General features: G+C 40.5%; 1 protein-coding gene across 2 annotated transcripts; it reads left to right on the top strand.

The window, feature by feature from the left end:
• The first annotated feature begins 990 nt into the window (after positions 1–990).
• kiaa0232 (KIAA0232 ortholog) lies at positions 991–12,769 on the top strand. 2 transcript variants are annotated; one of them, XM_026160461.2, is made up of 8 exons: positions 991–1,373; positions 3,169–3,735; positions 3,981–4,121; positions 7,492–7,561; positions 7,659–7,743; positions 7,872–11,223; positions 11,358–11,466; positions 11,894–12,769. In XM_026160461.2, exons 2-8 carry the CDS (start codon positions 3,499–3,501, stop codon positions 11,908–11,910), a joined length of 4,011 nt encoding a protein of 1,336 aa, XP_026016246.2. In that variant the 5' UTR covers positions 991–1,373; positions 3,169–3,498; the 3' UTR covers positions 11,911–12,769. The 2 variants fall into 2 exon arrangements, with proteins under 2 accessions (XP_026016246.2, XP_080154442.1); XM_080298316.1 differs by lacking the exons at positions 991–1,373; positions 3,169–3,735; positions 3,981–4,121 and adding an exon at positions 4,902–5,019.
• Positions 12,770–13,752: the final 983 nt, after the last annotated feature.

The following is a 13,752-nucleotide window of genomic DNA, read 5'->3' as shown; positions in this document are numbered from 1 at the left end:
TAGAAGAGAAAAGCACAAAAAACCCATCAAAGATGAAAAAAATACAGCATGAAAACTACAGACAGTAGCTGTTTTTAACACTCAGTTTTACTTTATTACTTCATATGTTATAATTTCTCCACAGTTGGCTGATGGATTAATAACAACACATAGAAAAATATGTGGGACTGGCTGCATCACATATTTTTGACACTGCCGCCATTTCTCAACAAATGCTCTCTGCACGTAGATGGGCGATCCATAACTGCCAGTGGACACACACTACTGCCACTGAACCATAATTTTTCCTATTTGCAGTAATCTGGAGATGCTGGTTGTTCTTGTTACAAAATCCTAAATATTAAATCTTTTTCTTGTTGAATGGCAGAGCTATAAATAGTAATAGTGGTAAAAGTGACACTCAAAAGCTGCACTCAAACCAGTGATGGTAGACAGTATGAGATAAAGCTCCAGCTGTCTCATATTGATAAGAGCAAAAGGTCAAAACTGTCTGACATATGTACTTGTTTTTGTGAATCATACAGATAAATATGCTGAGCGTGGTCATCACCTGCATCAGTTCTGCATCAGTTTAGACTTAACCTGCTTTATTAAAAACATATTATGAAAAAGTGTCAAATTAAGAGTACACTACTTCATTATTGGCATTCAAATGACAACGAGACAGCATGTCACAGTGAACAATGTTATTTAATTGTACCAAAATGTGTACATGAAATTTGTTGAATAATATCTACAATTTCTTAGAACTCAGACAAGAAGGCGTCATTATTGAATGAAATTTGCATTTAACTTGTATCATCCGTTTTACTATAGGACACAGTGATTTTCTCTCTTCTTGTTTCAACTCAAGTTTGTATTCCCACGCAGTGAATGTTGGCGTTTCCTTTGTTAAAACAGCAATTTTTAGTGGGGGGACGCCGGAACTGAAACTACCCTTCAGGGGGCGTGGGGGACACCCCGTCAGACCCGCCTTTGACAGTACTAGATGGCCTTCTGATGCAATACCCCAGCGGAGGGTTCAACCCATACGAGCAGGATCAGCAGCGGTTTGCGTTGTTGCTTGGATACGAACGCAAAGGGCGGTGCATTTGGGATCCGTTTCTAAATGAAACTGCCATTACTCAGCGGACATTTTGGCTCTGCGCATTCTGTCTCGACACAGTATGACCTTCTCTGATGTTTGAGCCCGAATGACGCCAGTTTCCTTGACGCTGTTGAAGACGCACCAGACGTGAAAACAGCGCCATTTCTGTCGGCGTCCATGATAGCTATGCGACTGGAACAGATTCCAGAGCTCGAGCTCGGAACAGCAGCGGGAGAGAAATAGCCGCTCCCCTCTCGCTGCTTCTCTTAACTTCAGCCAACGGCAGGTACGTAAACCAGCGACTCACATGGAAGTTTTCTTTTCGCATTGAAATATCCTAGTTCCTACTCTGTATTTCATGCTTAAGCAGCTTACTGCTTTGCCTATATACGACGATATGACGCACAATTTTGAAGGGAAACGTCTGAAAGTCCTCTGTAGGCTACCGGGCAGGCGCTCCTCCTCCCCCTCGGTCACAACAACAAGCGTAGCTAACCTTATGTAATGGTTGTTTCGGTTTTAATAAAAACGCATCTCCGTTTTGTTTTGACTCTGTGCTTGCTATTTTCATGTGCCGTGTTACAGAAAGTTGCTCAAATGTTAGCGTGTTGATATATTTAATAGAGAACTGTCAGGTCTCTGTCACCGTATAGAAACAAGCTCCGTTTACCTGCTCACCACTTCAGTAGCGTTAGTCTTCAGATTTAAAAAAAAGAAGAAACGAACCAAATCAAACAAACACTTCGTTATAATTATGTATGCTAGGTAGTAGTCGCATTAATATTAAAATCCGTCTTATGACCAAAAATGAGAAGCTGTCGGCAGCTAACTTGGCTAACGGCTTATTAGCTAAAGGTCGGTGGTCAAGCTAACCTTGCTGTTTGACTGCAAAATGACTCTTATAGCATAAGTCTGCGCAACGTTAGCTGACGCCACAGCTGTTGGCTAATGCCAGACTAAATGGTATATTGGCATGGTGATGACATTTCTGACTAATACTAAATATTCTTCTAGATTTCCCTGTAGTTGCTTTGCCGCACTCGGTAGCTCAACGGCGTGACGTTAAGTCAGTTAATATTTGCGCTAAGTCACAATAAACCCGCTAAAGCGGCACGCATTTGTTTCTCATGTGGGATAATTTGAGTACTGTTGGATAAAGTTGGTCTGGTGTCGTGCAGTGAAAAGCTAACTGCCGGCCGGAGATGGTGTGCATTTAAGAAACAGCTGGGTTGGAGATACTGGTCAGCCATATTTAGTAGTTTTCGAGCTAGCTAACCTTTCAGCTGCTGTCCATCTGCACTTCTATAAACATTCTTATACATAAAGGTGTCGGCCGCTGGAATCACGTGATGACAAGCTCTAAGGCTTCATATCTCGACCTTTTTATGTCGTAACTTATAATATACCACCGCTGAATGACGAGCACTGGAGCCAATCAAATCGCCGCAGCCTCCATTTGCTCTTCACGTCGGTGTCCTAATCCACCGCTGCTATACGAGCCTTCCCCTGCTCACTGCCCGCAGTTACACTCAGCTGTTGGATTTGTCGCTAATACAGAACTTATTGGCGATATTAGTCATGAAACAATGCGGATGTTTTGTGATCGTGATACACAAAAGTAGTCAAACAGGAAGGATTTCTTCATGCCCTGCACTACAAACATGTTTCACTTTGTCTGTCACTTAAATGGCATGCAGACCTGAATAGCATGAGCATTTGAGAATTATGTGAAGGGTCACAGTCGGCTATATTTTGAGGAAATGCAACATTGCTTAAAACAAACCTTTTTATTCTGCTGAAAGAGATTGGGCATACTTGTTAAGATTTTATAGAAACAAAAAAAAAATTAAAGATTTGATTATCTGACACACATGCTACAATTGAACCTATTATAACATTAAATGCTCCTTTGTTTCCTCCATAAAATGCATCTTATATTCAGCTGAAAGGAGCAAACTTGTGTCTTCATGTATTTTTTTTTAATTTTATTTAAAAAAAGGTCCTGATTCACGCTGCTTTGCTATGCTCTCTTGCATTCTACATTGAAAATATATGTGAGAAACTTGTTTACTCTGTTTCAGGTTGTGCCGGTGAAGTAAGACGTAGCCACAAAATGGACCCCTCTGACTAAAATGCAAACACGTCTTGTGTTTTGCTCAGAAGCTGAAATCTATCAGCAGCATTAAGCCATGCCTGATGAGTAACATCCCCCCTTTTTGCTCAAAGCAATAAAAAAAAAACAAAAACAAAAAAACATTCTACATGTCTCCCCATGTAGTTTGTACTGCTGGAGTGACAGCCTCCTCTTTCAGATAGGTTAATCGCCTCTGCACCTTTCTCCACCAACCACCCAACAATAAATACCTGTCATAATGTTGCTCTACCCAAGAATGGCCAATACCTGAGGTCCCATGCGTCCAGTGAGCACCGATTCAGACGGTCCTGCTCCTCCTGAGAACCTCTCTTGCCCCTACCCTCTTGTGGGCCCCCTGCCTGCCTCAAAGATGTCTCTGCTTCATTCGCTGGGTCCAGTGCAAAGCTGGCTAGGCCAGGAGCTTGAGAAGTGCGGGATTGATGCCATGATTTACACCCGCTATGTTCTCAGTCTTCTCCTGCATGACAGTTATGATTATGACCTACAAGACCAGGTGAGAATTCAGAAATCTAAATAAATTTTCTTTTACCCTAAAGCAATTATTTTCATTGCTGGTGTAGGAATAAAAATGTCTCATCAGGGGAATAAGTCAGTTTGCCAGGAGAGGTTCACAGTGTGGATTTTCTTTCAACTGGCAATTGTACCACTGATTCAAAAGAGGAATCTTTTGAGTTTTGCTCTTTGCCTTTACATTTTAAAATGCTTTGTGATTGACTTTTCTTGGTTTGTGTGCGAAAGGAAAATGACATCTTCTTGGGATGGGAGAAGGGAACGGGGAAGAAATGGGGCAAGAGCAAGAAGAAGGGAGGGACCGATCTGAGTCTTGAGGAAATGAAGAAGCAAGCCGCTGTGCAATGTCTCCGCTCTGCATCTGATGAAGTAAGCTTTCTTCTACTTGGCTCTTGTAATTCTGCGGTTGTTCAGCTGTTCATTATGACACAACTTAGGCTTTATTTTTAATGATTTTATTTTCTGTGGTTTAAAGTGATGAACTCAAATCACTGTTGCTTTGGAACCTGATAAACCTGTCGGTGACTGTCACTGACTCCATTTTTTTGGGAAACTTGTGAATGAAAAGCAGTCTGAATACAAGAGACATGGTGGTGCTAATTATGTAAGGAATCTGTTACTGTAGTATTCTTGTCATTTGTTAAGGTGCAGTCATGCAGCTCCTGATTGATTGAATCGCAGTGGATAGACTGTGAATAAAGCTATGTCAGTATGTGAAGCCAAAGCAGTGTAAAATGGAGATCTGTATTGAAAATGCATAGTCACCTTTTTTGCTGGATGGTCACACCTTCTATTAGTCTGCACTAGAAGGGGTATATTACTGTCAGGAGTTAAGTTTTTATTGAACATAAAATAGTGCTATTCTGACTTCTAAATGACCTTCAAAATCAACATAATTTGTGTAAGGGGTTAAGGTATTACACAAGTATAAATTAGATTGCATTTCTATTTTTATGAAGGGGAAAAAAAGCAGAAAAAAAATTGCTGGCATTTTCATGTATGGTCAGCTGTAGTAAGGGGTGTGTGCTTCAGCTGAGAATGACACAGTGTAAATAGCTGGAAGGAGAAAGGGGGAAGGATCTGCAAGGCAAGAGGGAGGAGTGTGGAGCTCCTCCCTGGGGACTGGACTCTGCACTCTATTTTTTAACTAGTACACAGTGCACGGAATTGCAGCAGAGTCTGTGGGTTGTCAGCTGACCAGCATTAGCACAATGATGCAAGAGGAAACACAGGGAGGAGAAAACTTTGGTTTCCTTTTAATGAAGTGGTATGGGAAGAAATTTTGTTGTCTGGGAGAATGAACAACAAATATGTGAAACTGTTGAGAAATGGTTGTTTTTATTTGTTTCACGCTCATTGCTCTGACTCCTTGGTTTAAGCTGGCATTTTAAACAAGTTGTTGTTTTTGTTACAGTTACTGTTTTTCACATTCTGTTCAACTGTTGAAGGAAGCAGTGTATTGTAACAGTATATGTAGCAACTGCACATTGTTAAAAACGCGTAAGTCAATTATTTATCGTTAGTGGAGGGGTTTTTTTTGGGTTTTTTTTCTATCATTTTGAAAGCATTTCTGTACCAAAGCTAAATATAGAACAATTGTTTCTGAGCATGCCTGAGCTTTTGTAATTCAGTTGGCTCAAGTTATGTCCATCTTGTGTTTTTCATTCTTTCATTTGGGTAAGAGTAGTAGTGTTAGGAACACTGCAGTCTTATCTAAGGCAGGATTGTGCTTTTTTTTGTTTGTTTGTTTTCTCCCATTTTTTGTCACACTTGCATGTTGCATTAAAAATGTTGCCTCTGGTACCCTTGACAGCAAGAACTGCAGTCATTGCTGTGGACAGCTTTTGGCCCACTCTTTGCTTTAATTCAGGCAAATTAGATGGCAATGGTTTTCACCAAGGAACTTTTCAATGGGTGCCATTTTTTTTCCCACTGTCTAGTTTTTATTGTCGTGAATGCCGACCATGACTCAGGCAAGTAAGGCCTGCAGTGGGTCTTAGTGTAATTTTTCTAGGCTAGCCACTTTTGGGAAGGTTATGCCTTGTTCCATGTAAGAGAGGACTCTAGAGCCTCAAAATTACATCATAATATTCCAAGAAAATGTGTCAAATGTTCCAAAAATATTTTGAAATGCGTGGGAAAAATTACTGATCAACATTTTATTGATGCTTGCAGGCAGCAGGATTTATAAGTAAATGAAGAGCATTTCCCATCCTTTTTTTTCTAGTAACTTATTATCATTTTCTCATTTTTACCTCTTGGCCTTAAAGGCTAATGGGATATCCTTGTCAACCAACCTGGTGGGTAGATGGGAGATTGGTGTGGACACCCAAAAAATCTGAGATTTTCAGTGACCTCAACCTCGGTCAAGTTTTCTGAAAACCAAATGAATGTGATAACTTGAATGAGACACATAGGATTTTGAAATTGATACCGTAGGTGTCAAATTTTTTTTTTTTAGGATCAATTCAAATCCCAGTGACATTGACCTCAAGGTTAAGGTAATAAGTCAAGTTTTCTAAAAACTTTGTGAATGCGATAACTTGAGAATGTTGGGGATGTTGGATTTTCAATCTACTAAAAATCTGGGATTTTGAATCTCAGTGACCTCTGACTTTGAGGTCAAGGTCATGTTTTCTGAAAATCTTGTGAACTCAATAACAGCAAACCTAGATGTGTGTGCTAGCAGGCTGAGGGGTAGCACTGGCAGTTGCCAGTATTTTTATTTTTTTCTGTAAGTTTTAAGTAGAAGTATTAAAATAACTGCTTAACATTTTTGTTTAGCAATAACGAAAGGAAATCAACCTTGTCAGACGTTTCAACCACCCCTATGTTGCTACCATGCAGCTGCATTAGTAATTTCCATTCAGCATTTGCTCTTCCTGTCCTACAAATTTGAACTAGCGGGTGCTTCAACCACACTTGGTCAAATCATTTGTTTATATTTGGGTCATGCATTTCCAGCTGCTAGCATCCTCTTTCGTAGCCTGGTTGTACAACATGTTTTTATATCACGCAGTGAAATGACTTTGTGTGTCCGTCTTCAGTCTTCAGCAGGAGCAATTTATATATATATATATATATATATATATATATATATATATATATATATATATATATATATATATTTCCCATTCATAGCTGTAGTATCCTGGACAGCATGCATCCAGACAGCTGTGTTTACTCTGTTTGTGGATAATGTCTCTCACCGTGGTTTGCTGGAGTCCCAAAGCCTTGTGACATGATGTAGAGTGTGTTGAGATGTTTTGGTCTACTTTGCCTTGTCAGATGGGTTCTATTTAAGTGATTTCTCAATTTAACAGGAACAGCACTAATTAGGATTCATTTGGCTACGGAACTTGGCTTTCTAAAATATTGTGGTTAATCACAGTTGATTCATAGTTTAACAAACGGGAGCAATTACTATTTTAAAAGAAGGACCGGCAGGGTTGGATGGCATTTTTTTCTTCCATCTGAATGAAATAATTAAAAAGCTATAATTTTTGGATTAATTCTGGTTACTTTATTTAATATTAAAATCTTCTTGTTTTGAACCATGTATGACAAATATTTTTTTTATAAAACAGTTTATATTGTTACTAAACAAGCAAGAAAACTGCAATATCTTGATAAATTTCATTGTTGAGATTTGCTGTCCAAAATTGGGTCGTTGTGGGAATTATTAAGTACAGTATAAAAATATGCATCTCTAATCTTTTTGTCTTTTTCATCTGTGCAGAACTCTGGAATTGAAAGCCTTGTTGAAGAGCTTTGCTCTAAACTGAAGGAGATCCAAAACAAACAGAAAGGTTTGATATCCTGTGTTATCAAATCTATAATCATTTCATTTAAAAACATTAAGTGATTGTTCTAATGTGATGTTTTGGTGTTTAATGTTTTGTGCAGAGGAAAAACAGATTAGAAGGAAATCTGATGGCTCTCAGTCTCCAGAACGTGTTGAGTCCCCCTCTTCAAAGGACCAGGTGGAAATGTAAGCTATATAATGTGGGCGTTTTCATCCAAAGTGTGTGTTTTACTAAAAAATAAAGGTGACCTTTTGCAGTTGTATTTGAATTAAATTGCATGTAACTCCCATTTCCTCATCTCTTATATCTGCAGGTATTATGAAGCCTTTCCTCCTTTGTCAGAGAAATCTGTTTGTCTCCAGGAGATTATGACAGTGTGGAACAAGGCTAAGGCCTGTACGTATTCAAGCTCCTCATCCTCTGCAGCCCCACAAACTAGCACAGACACCTCTTCCCCCAAAGATTGCAACAGTGAAGGCGAGGCTGCAAAGGAGCGAAACCTAGAGGCGTGTGGTACCATCACTACTGTAACCAGCGAGAGAGGCCAGCAACGACGAGGCAAGAAGGAGAAAGAAAACAGATATCACAGTGGTGCAACAGCAGAGGAGAAACCTACTGTCCACTCTAAGAGACAGATGAGACACAGATCTGAGGGCAAATACCGACCAAGATCTTGGTCTTCTGGCTCTAGTGAGGCAGGCTCAAGCTCAAGTGGGAACCAGGGTGACTCAAAGTCATCAAGAAGCAAGGCAGTTAGAATAAGGCACAAGTCCAGGGAGGCTGCAAAGAACAGGAGAACACGCAACAGTGGGCAAGTGAAGCTGCAGGTGAAGGTTCTTGATAAAGAAGAGCGAAGAAACACTGGAGGGAGCAGTAGTGGCACCACCGGTGGCACTGCCAAGCAACCACAGCCTTACAAAAAGGGGAAGAGACCGCTGAAAGAGATTCGTAAAGATCCAGGCTGGGTGGAAGCAAAAGAGTCCGGAATTGAGGCCAGGAACAGAAAAGAATACATGGAGGAGCCACTTTGGTACACTGAGCCCATAACAGAGTATTTCATACCTTTCAGCAGCAGAGAAAGCAAGCTGGAAACAAAATATCGAAGCAAGGTAGATTCTCCCGGTGGCTTTTCCTTGTCAACCAACATGGAGAGGCTGCCGGAGAGAATCCAGGGAATCTACATCGCCAATGAGTACCAGAGAGCATACCTAGCAGCAGGCTCATTTGTGGATGGGCACTTTGTAGAAGGGCCTGGCGAAGCAGACGATGAAGCTGCTGAACTCACTGGGACCTCAAGCTGCCCTCAGCCAGAGGATAGTAGAGATTTAGATGACAAGCATCTGTCTGAATTCACTCACTTCTATGAAGTAGATATTTATCAATCCATATTGGATACTAGTGCCTCAGATTCAATACAAGAGAGTCGGATCTTAAGCATGATTCGACAGAAAAGCAAAGAGCAAAGAGACGTTGAGGCAGAATGTTGTTTAGTGTTAGATGGCCTTGAGCAGCAAGGGAAAAGTGCAATGCAGGAAGCTTCAGGATCTGTTGGATATTTAATGGAGGATCTTGAAAACATGGCGCAAGTTTGGGGATGTTATTCACCATCTACTTCAGAGGATATAGATGGAGAAAGCTTCATAGGAGACTCTCCCATCCGTCTCTCTCCTCTCCTCGATAGTGTTTCATTCACACTGAGCAAACTGTCAGGACATCTGGAGGAGTGCCCCGTTCCTGAAGCCACCAGTGAACAATCCTGCTTCTCTCTTTTCGAGCTGCAGTACGACAGTCCTACTTTTCCTTTTCCATGCGACTCACTCACCGTTGGTCACGAAAACAACACCGATTCTAGTAGCTGTCTCGACCTACATTCAAATAAACAGTCTCGTTTGCTAATATGGACCAAAAATAGTGCCTTTGACGAAACTGAACACTGTTCCAACCTATCAACGCGAACGTGCAGTCCGTGGTCTCATTCGGAGGAGACTCGTTCTGATAATGAGCAAGGAAACGTTCCAGCAGAAGATGTTGCTCAAATTGGCAGTGAAGAGATTAACTGTATAATACCTCCTCTGACTAGTACATATCTCGAGGATGAAATCTTGGATTTTTTGCAAGAAGACTCTGGCCGTAAGTGTGAGGAGGTCAGTGTTAGCACAGCATCCAATCAGACCTTCACCAAAAAATCTAAATTGGAGTCCATTTGTGGTATAGCTTTGGAAGAGGACGAGAGTAAACAGTATAGCACCGGCATGTTTTCGGACAACACAAACCAACAGAGTGATAACTACACCTCAGGGATAATAAAAGACATTTGGACTGCAATTGGAAACAGCAAATCTGTAACGTCACGTCAAAGAGCAGAAAAATCCAGTGAGGGCCTCTTCTCAGAGGAGTCAGGTGGTTACTGCTGCAGCTGTCTGGAGGTGCATGCAAAAGGAGCTCCAATTCAGGGACCTCAGAAAAAAGCAGTGCAGCGGTCAGAATACCACCTGTGGGAAGGCAAGAAAGAAGAGCAGGACTTGGCCAAAAACAAACTCTCCAAGTTAGATGGTGCTGGGGATTACATGACTCCGTCCAAGCCCTGGGACTTGAACTCTGACAAGGAAAGCACGTCGTTCATCCTAGGAGGGGTATATGGAGAGTTGAAGACACTAAGCGGTGATAAGAATTGGGCTGTTGTGCCACCAAGTAATGCCCAAGATAACTTGCTGCAGTGCGCTGCTGTAGCTGCATCTGCTTCAGGCTCAGATATGCTCACCATCACTGGCACTGATGTGTTCATGAACACAAGCAGCTGCTTTGCACCTGGGCACAGGCCCCTGTGGAGGCCACTGGTGTCCTTTGGGCAGAGTGACCAGGCCATTAGAGGAGGTGGCGATGGATTGAATAAGGGATTTTCTTTCATCTTCCATGAAGATTTGCTTGGATCTTATGGAGGCCTGCATAGTGAGGATCAAGGTTTAGAATACCCATTTGCATCCTTCAACCTGAACAGTCCCTTCTCTCAAGTCCTTCATGTTGAGTGTTCCTTTGAGCCTGAGGATATGGCGTCATTCAGTCCAGGGTTCAAGCCAAAATCTATTCTTTGCTCAGACTCTGAGAATGAAGCTTTTCACCCTCGAATATATGGCATCAATCGGACACAGTACAGGGCCATTCGTATTTCCCCCAGGACCCATTTCCGACCAATATCTGCCTCTGAGTTGTCCCCTGGTGGAGCGAGTGATTCTGAGGCTGAGTCTGACAAAGAGGAGACAAGTTTTCCCATCCTAGCACCAGTTGACGTCTTCGATGATCCTCAGGCAGACCTGAAACCTTTGGAGGAGGACGCAGAGTGCGAGGGCCCTTATTATGGAAAGTCAGAACTGGAATCTGGTAAATTCTTACCCAGATTAAAGAAGTCTGGCATGGAGAAGAGTGCTCAGACCTCTCTGGATTCACAGGAGGGCTCCAGTACCCTCCTGCCAATCGCTGAGCAAGAGATTTGCTTAGACTGCAAAACAGCAGCAGCTGTTACCAGTGCAGGTGGACAGACGGACACTTCAGTCACCAAGATTCAAAAAGACGAATCTTCAGGAGAAAAGCGGTTCTGCTCGTGTTCACCAACTGGTCACATTCCCAAGTATGGGATTGCTTACGACTTTATTGGAGATGTGGCAGAGGTAAGTCTTTATTCAAATGATTTCTGATTGTCAATTTCTACACGGTGTTTTGTCATTTGCTGTGAAATCAATCTGTTGGATGAATACGGATTTAAAAACAAACAAACAACTAACTGTGTATTTGTTTTATTTAGTTCTCTCTGTTAAATACAGGTGAACAGGAAGGAACTGGGAACCAGCAAGATGAGTGCTGGTGGCAGAACACAACTTGTTCCCCCCTCTTCCCTGGATCTCAGTGCACAGGTAAAACTTGGAAAACATTAGATCCTTATCTTATTCATGCCATTATTGTGTAGAACACATGAAACAACTTTTTACCTCTCAGCTGTAAAAGTCTGATGGGGTATAGTCATCACCCCGTTGGTTGGGTGGGTTGCGTGGGCTGCTAAGTTTGTGTATAATTGAGAATGAGGCCACGTGGACAAGTTTGAATCTCAATGAACTTGACTTTGAGACAAGTTTTTTGAAGATCTTGTACAGGGGATTTTATTTTTGGGAGATTATTGGAATTAAGTTTTTCTCTCAGCATATAATTGTCTGCTTTACCGAAACTGTAGTTGTTTCTTTTACAATTTTGCTACTCTGGTATCTAGAGACATTCTGCTTGTAGCATTAGTCTAGTCTAGTTCTAGTTAAGAATCTGACCATTTTTCTTTCTGTCCTTCTCCAGGGAGCAGCAACATTTGAATATTCTACCTGTTGCAGAGAGGAAACCTTTCTTCCTCTCCTTTTGTGACTGGACCTCTCTACCAGCAATGATTCAGGGTCATCTCAGAGCTGGAAAACCTAATTTAGGCTCATTTTTTTTCTGAGACGCCCCTCCAAATCCCACAATGCATAAACCCTGTTGGTTTTCATTTTCTAACTTTAAAAAAGGAGAAAAAAAAAAAGGAGAAAAAAAACCTTGTGTAATCAACAATCGGATCAACAAAAATAGGAAAATTAAAAAAAATATGTTCTGTGTTTGAGTGATGCCATGTGCGGATGTGCATTTTTAAGCATTTAGGCATTTTTTTTTTTTTTTGAATTTGTTTGGGTTGATTCTTTTGTACACTGGTCCCTTTTCAAGTCTCACAGTTATCAGGAGGGACAATCTTTTGTTCTATTGTTGTCCATTTTGTTACCACCATTTTTGCTTTTTGAATTAGGTCTCTGGTAGTTGGTGGTCTTTGAATGGTTGTTCGGTATGTTTGTCCAGCCTCACTCCTCCTTTGTAGTTGTGTGAAAACGACTGCTATCGCATCCTCTACTTACAAGATTGTGTTCAGAAAGACGATACAACATTTTTTTTTTTTTTTCTTTGAATGACACCATAAGACTTTTAAGAGTTCAGTTTAAAAGTTTAGTTTGTTTGGATGACTTTCTGAATGTGAAGTAGAGAATGTGTGCAGCTTCATTCTGAATCTCTGTTCCCCATGTGAGAGATTTTTTTTTTTGATTTTTTTTTTTTTTTTTTTTTTTTGGAATGGTGATAGTCTTTTTAGAATCCAGCAGTAGATATAGTGTGGTTTGTGAGTCGCAAAAATATTAAACAAATGAATAAAAATAAGGAAATCAAATGAGTTTTTTGTTTGGCAAAAAATACTAATAATCTACTTGAAAATGCAATGCTGTAAAAGACACTGGGGGGCAACGTTTGATTTGGGGTAATAACCCATCATGATAAGACATGACTACAGTCTTTGTTTTCTTTTAATGTTTTGTTTTTCTCTCCAGAGACCTGCATTGCAATTGAATGAGATGTTGTTGTTGTTGTTGTTGGTTTGTTTTTTTTTTTTGTGTTTGTTTATTTGTTTATTTGGGGTGGGAGGTTGTGTGAGAGAGCGTGTGTGGGTTTTTTTTTGTTTTTTTTTGGGGGGGGGGGGTCTCTGTTTCTTTTGTAATTTTAATGGTACACACTATTGGTGCTATAAATACGTTCAAAATATTTTGAAGTTGCAGTTTTATTATATGACTCTTGATTTAAAGATGACAAAAATTTTATTTGTTGTCCCTCAGATAACCTATAAGAAAATTAATAGAAAACTTGCCCTTCCTAGTTAATTTGGCTGGATTTTTATTTTAATGAAACCTATCTGTTGTCTTACTCTCCTGTAACAGCAGAAGGAGAAATACTTGCAGGTAGCATGTCTTCATTTTCTATCCATCCTCAGAAAGGCCAAAACTGGTTCTCCCTGCTGCAGCTAAACAGATTGATAGCAGTGTAAGTGGTGGGGCAAATGTTCAATCTAAAAAAAGGCGTAACTACACTAAGGTACAAATGCTTTTTGTTCTCCATATGGGTTTTGTTTTTATTTTATTTTTATCTTTTGGTGTTCACTATATCATGTTGAAATGAAATATTAAGTAATGTCAGTGTGTGTGTGTGTGTGTGTGTGTGTGTTGACATAGAACTTGTGAAACTACTGGTTCAGAATGAGTGGTTGTTGATTTTTTTTTTTTTTTTTTAAATATGTGTATGGTGAGCTTCACCTTCATTAATTTGGCCTAGCTTGAACTAAAACCCTGATCCAATTGGCTACCAATTTG

Source organism: Astatotilapia calliptera, chromosome 3 (assembly GCF_964374335.1).
Source record: "Astatotilapia calliptera chromosome 3, fAstCal68.1, whole genome shotgun sequence".
In the NCBI taxonomy this organism is placed as follows: Eukaryota; Metazoa; Chordata; class Actinopteri; order Cichliformes; family Cichlidae; genus Astatotilapia; species Astatotilapia calliptera.
The sequence above is the reverse complement of the archived record's forward strand: the minus strand, read 5'-3'. Positions and strand labels throughout refer to the sequence as shown.

Bases quoted from the DNA above. Each gene is read 5' to 3' on its own strand.
- kiaa0232 (XM_026160461.2), top strand. From the start codon at position 3,499: ATGCGTCCAGTGAGCACCGATTCAGACGGTCCTGCTCCTCCTGAGAAC. The intron at 7,744-7,871 runs GTAAGCTATATA...TTATATCTGCAG, and splicing joins TCAAAGGACCAGGTGGAAAT to GTATTATGAAGCCTTTCCTC. The intron at 11,224-11,357 runs GTAAGTCTTTAT...TGTTTTATTTAG, and splicing joins TTATTGGAGATGTGGCAGAG to TTCTCTCTGTTAAATACAGG.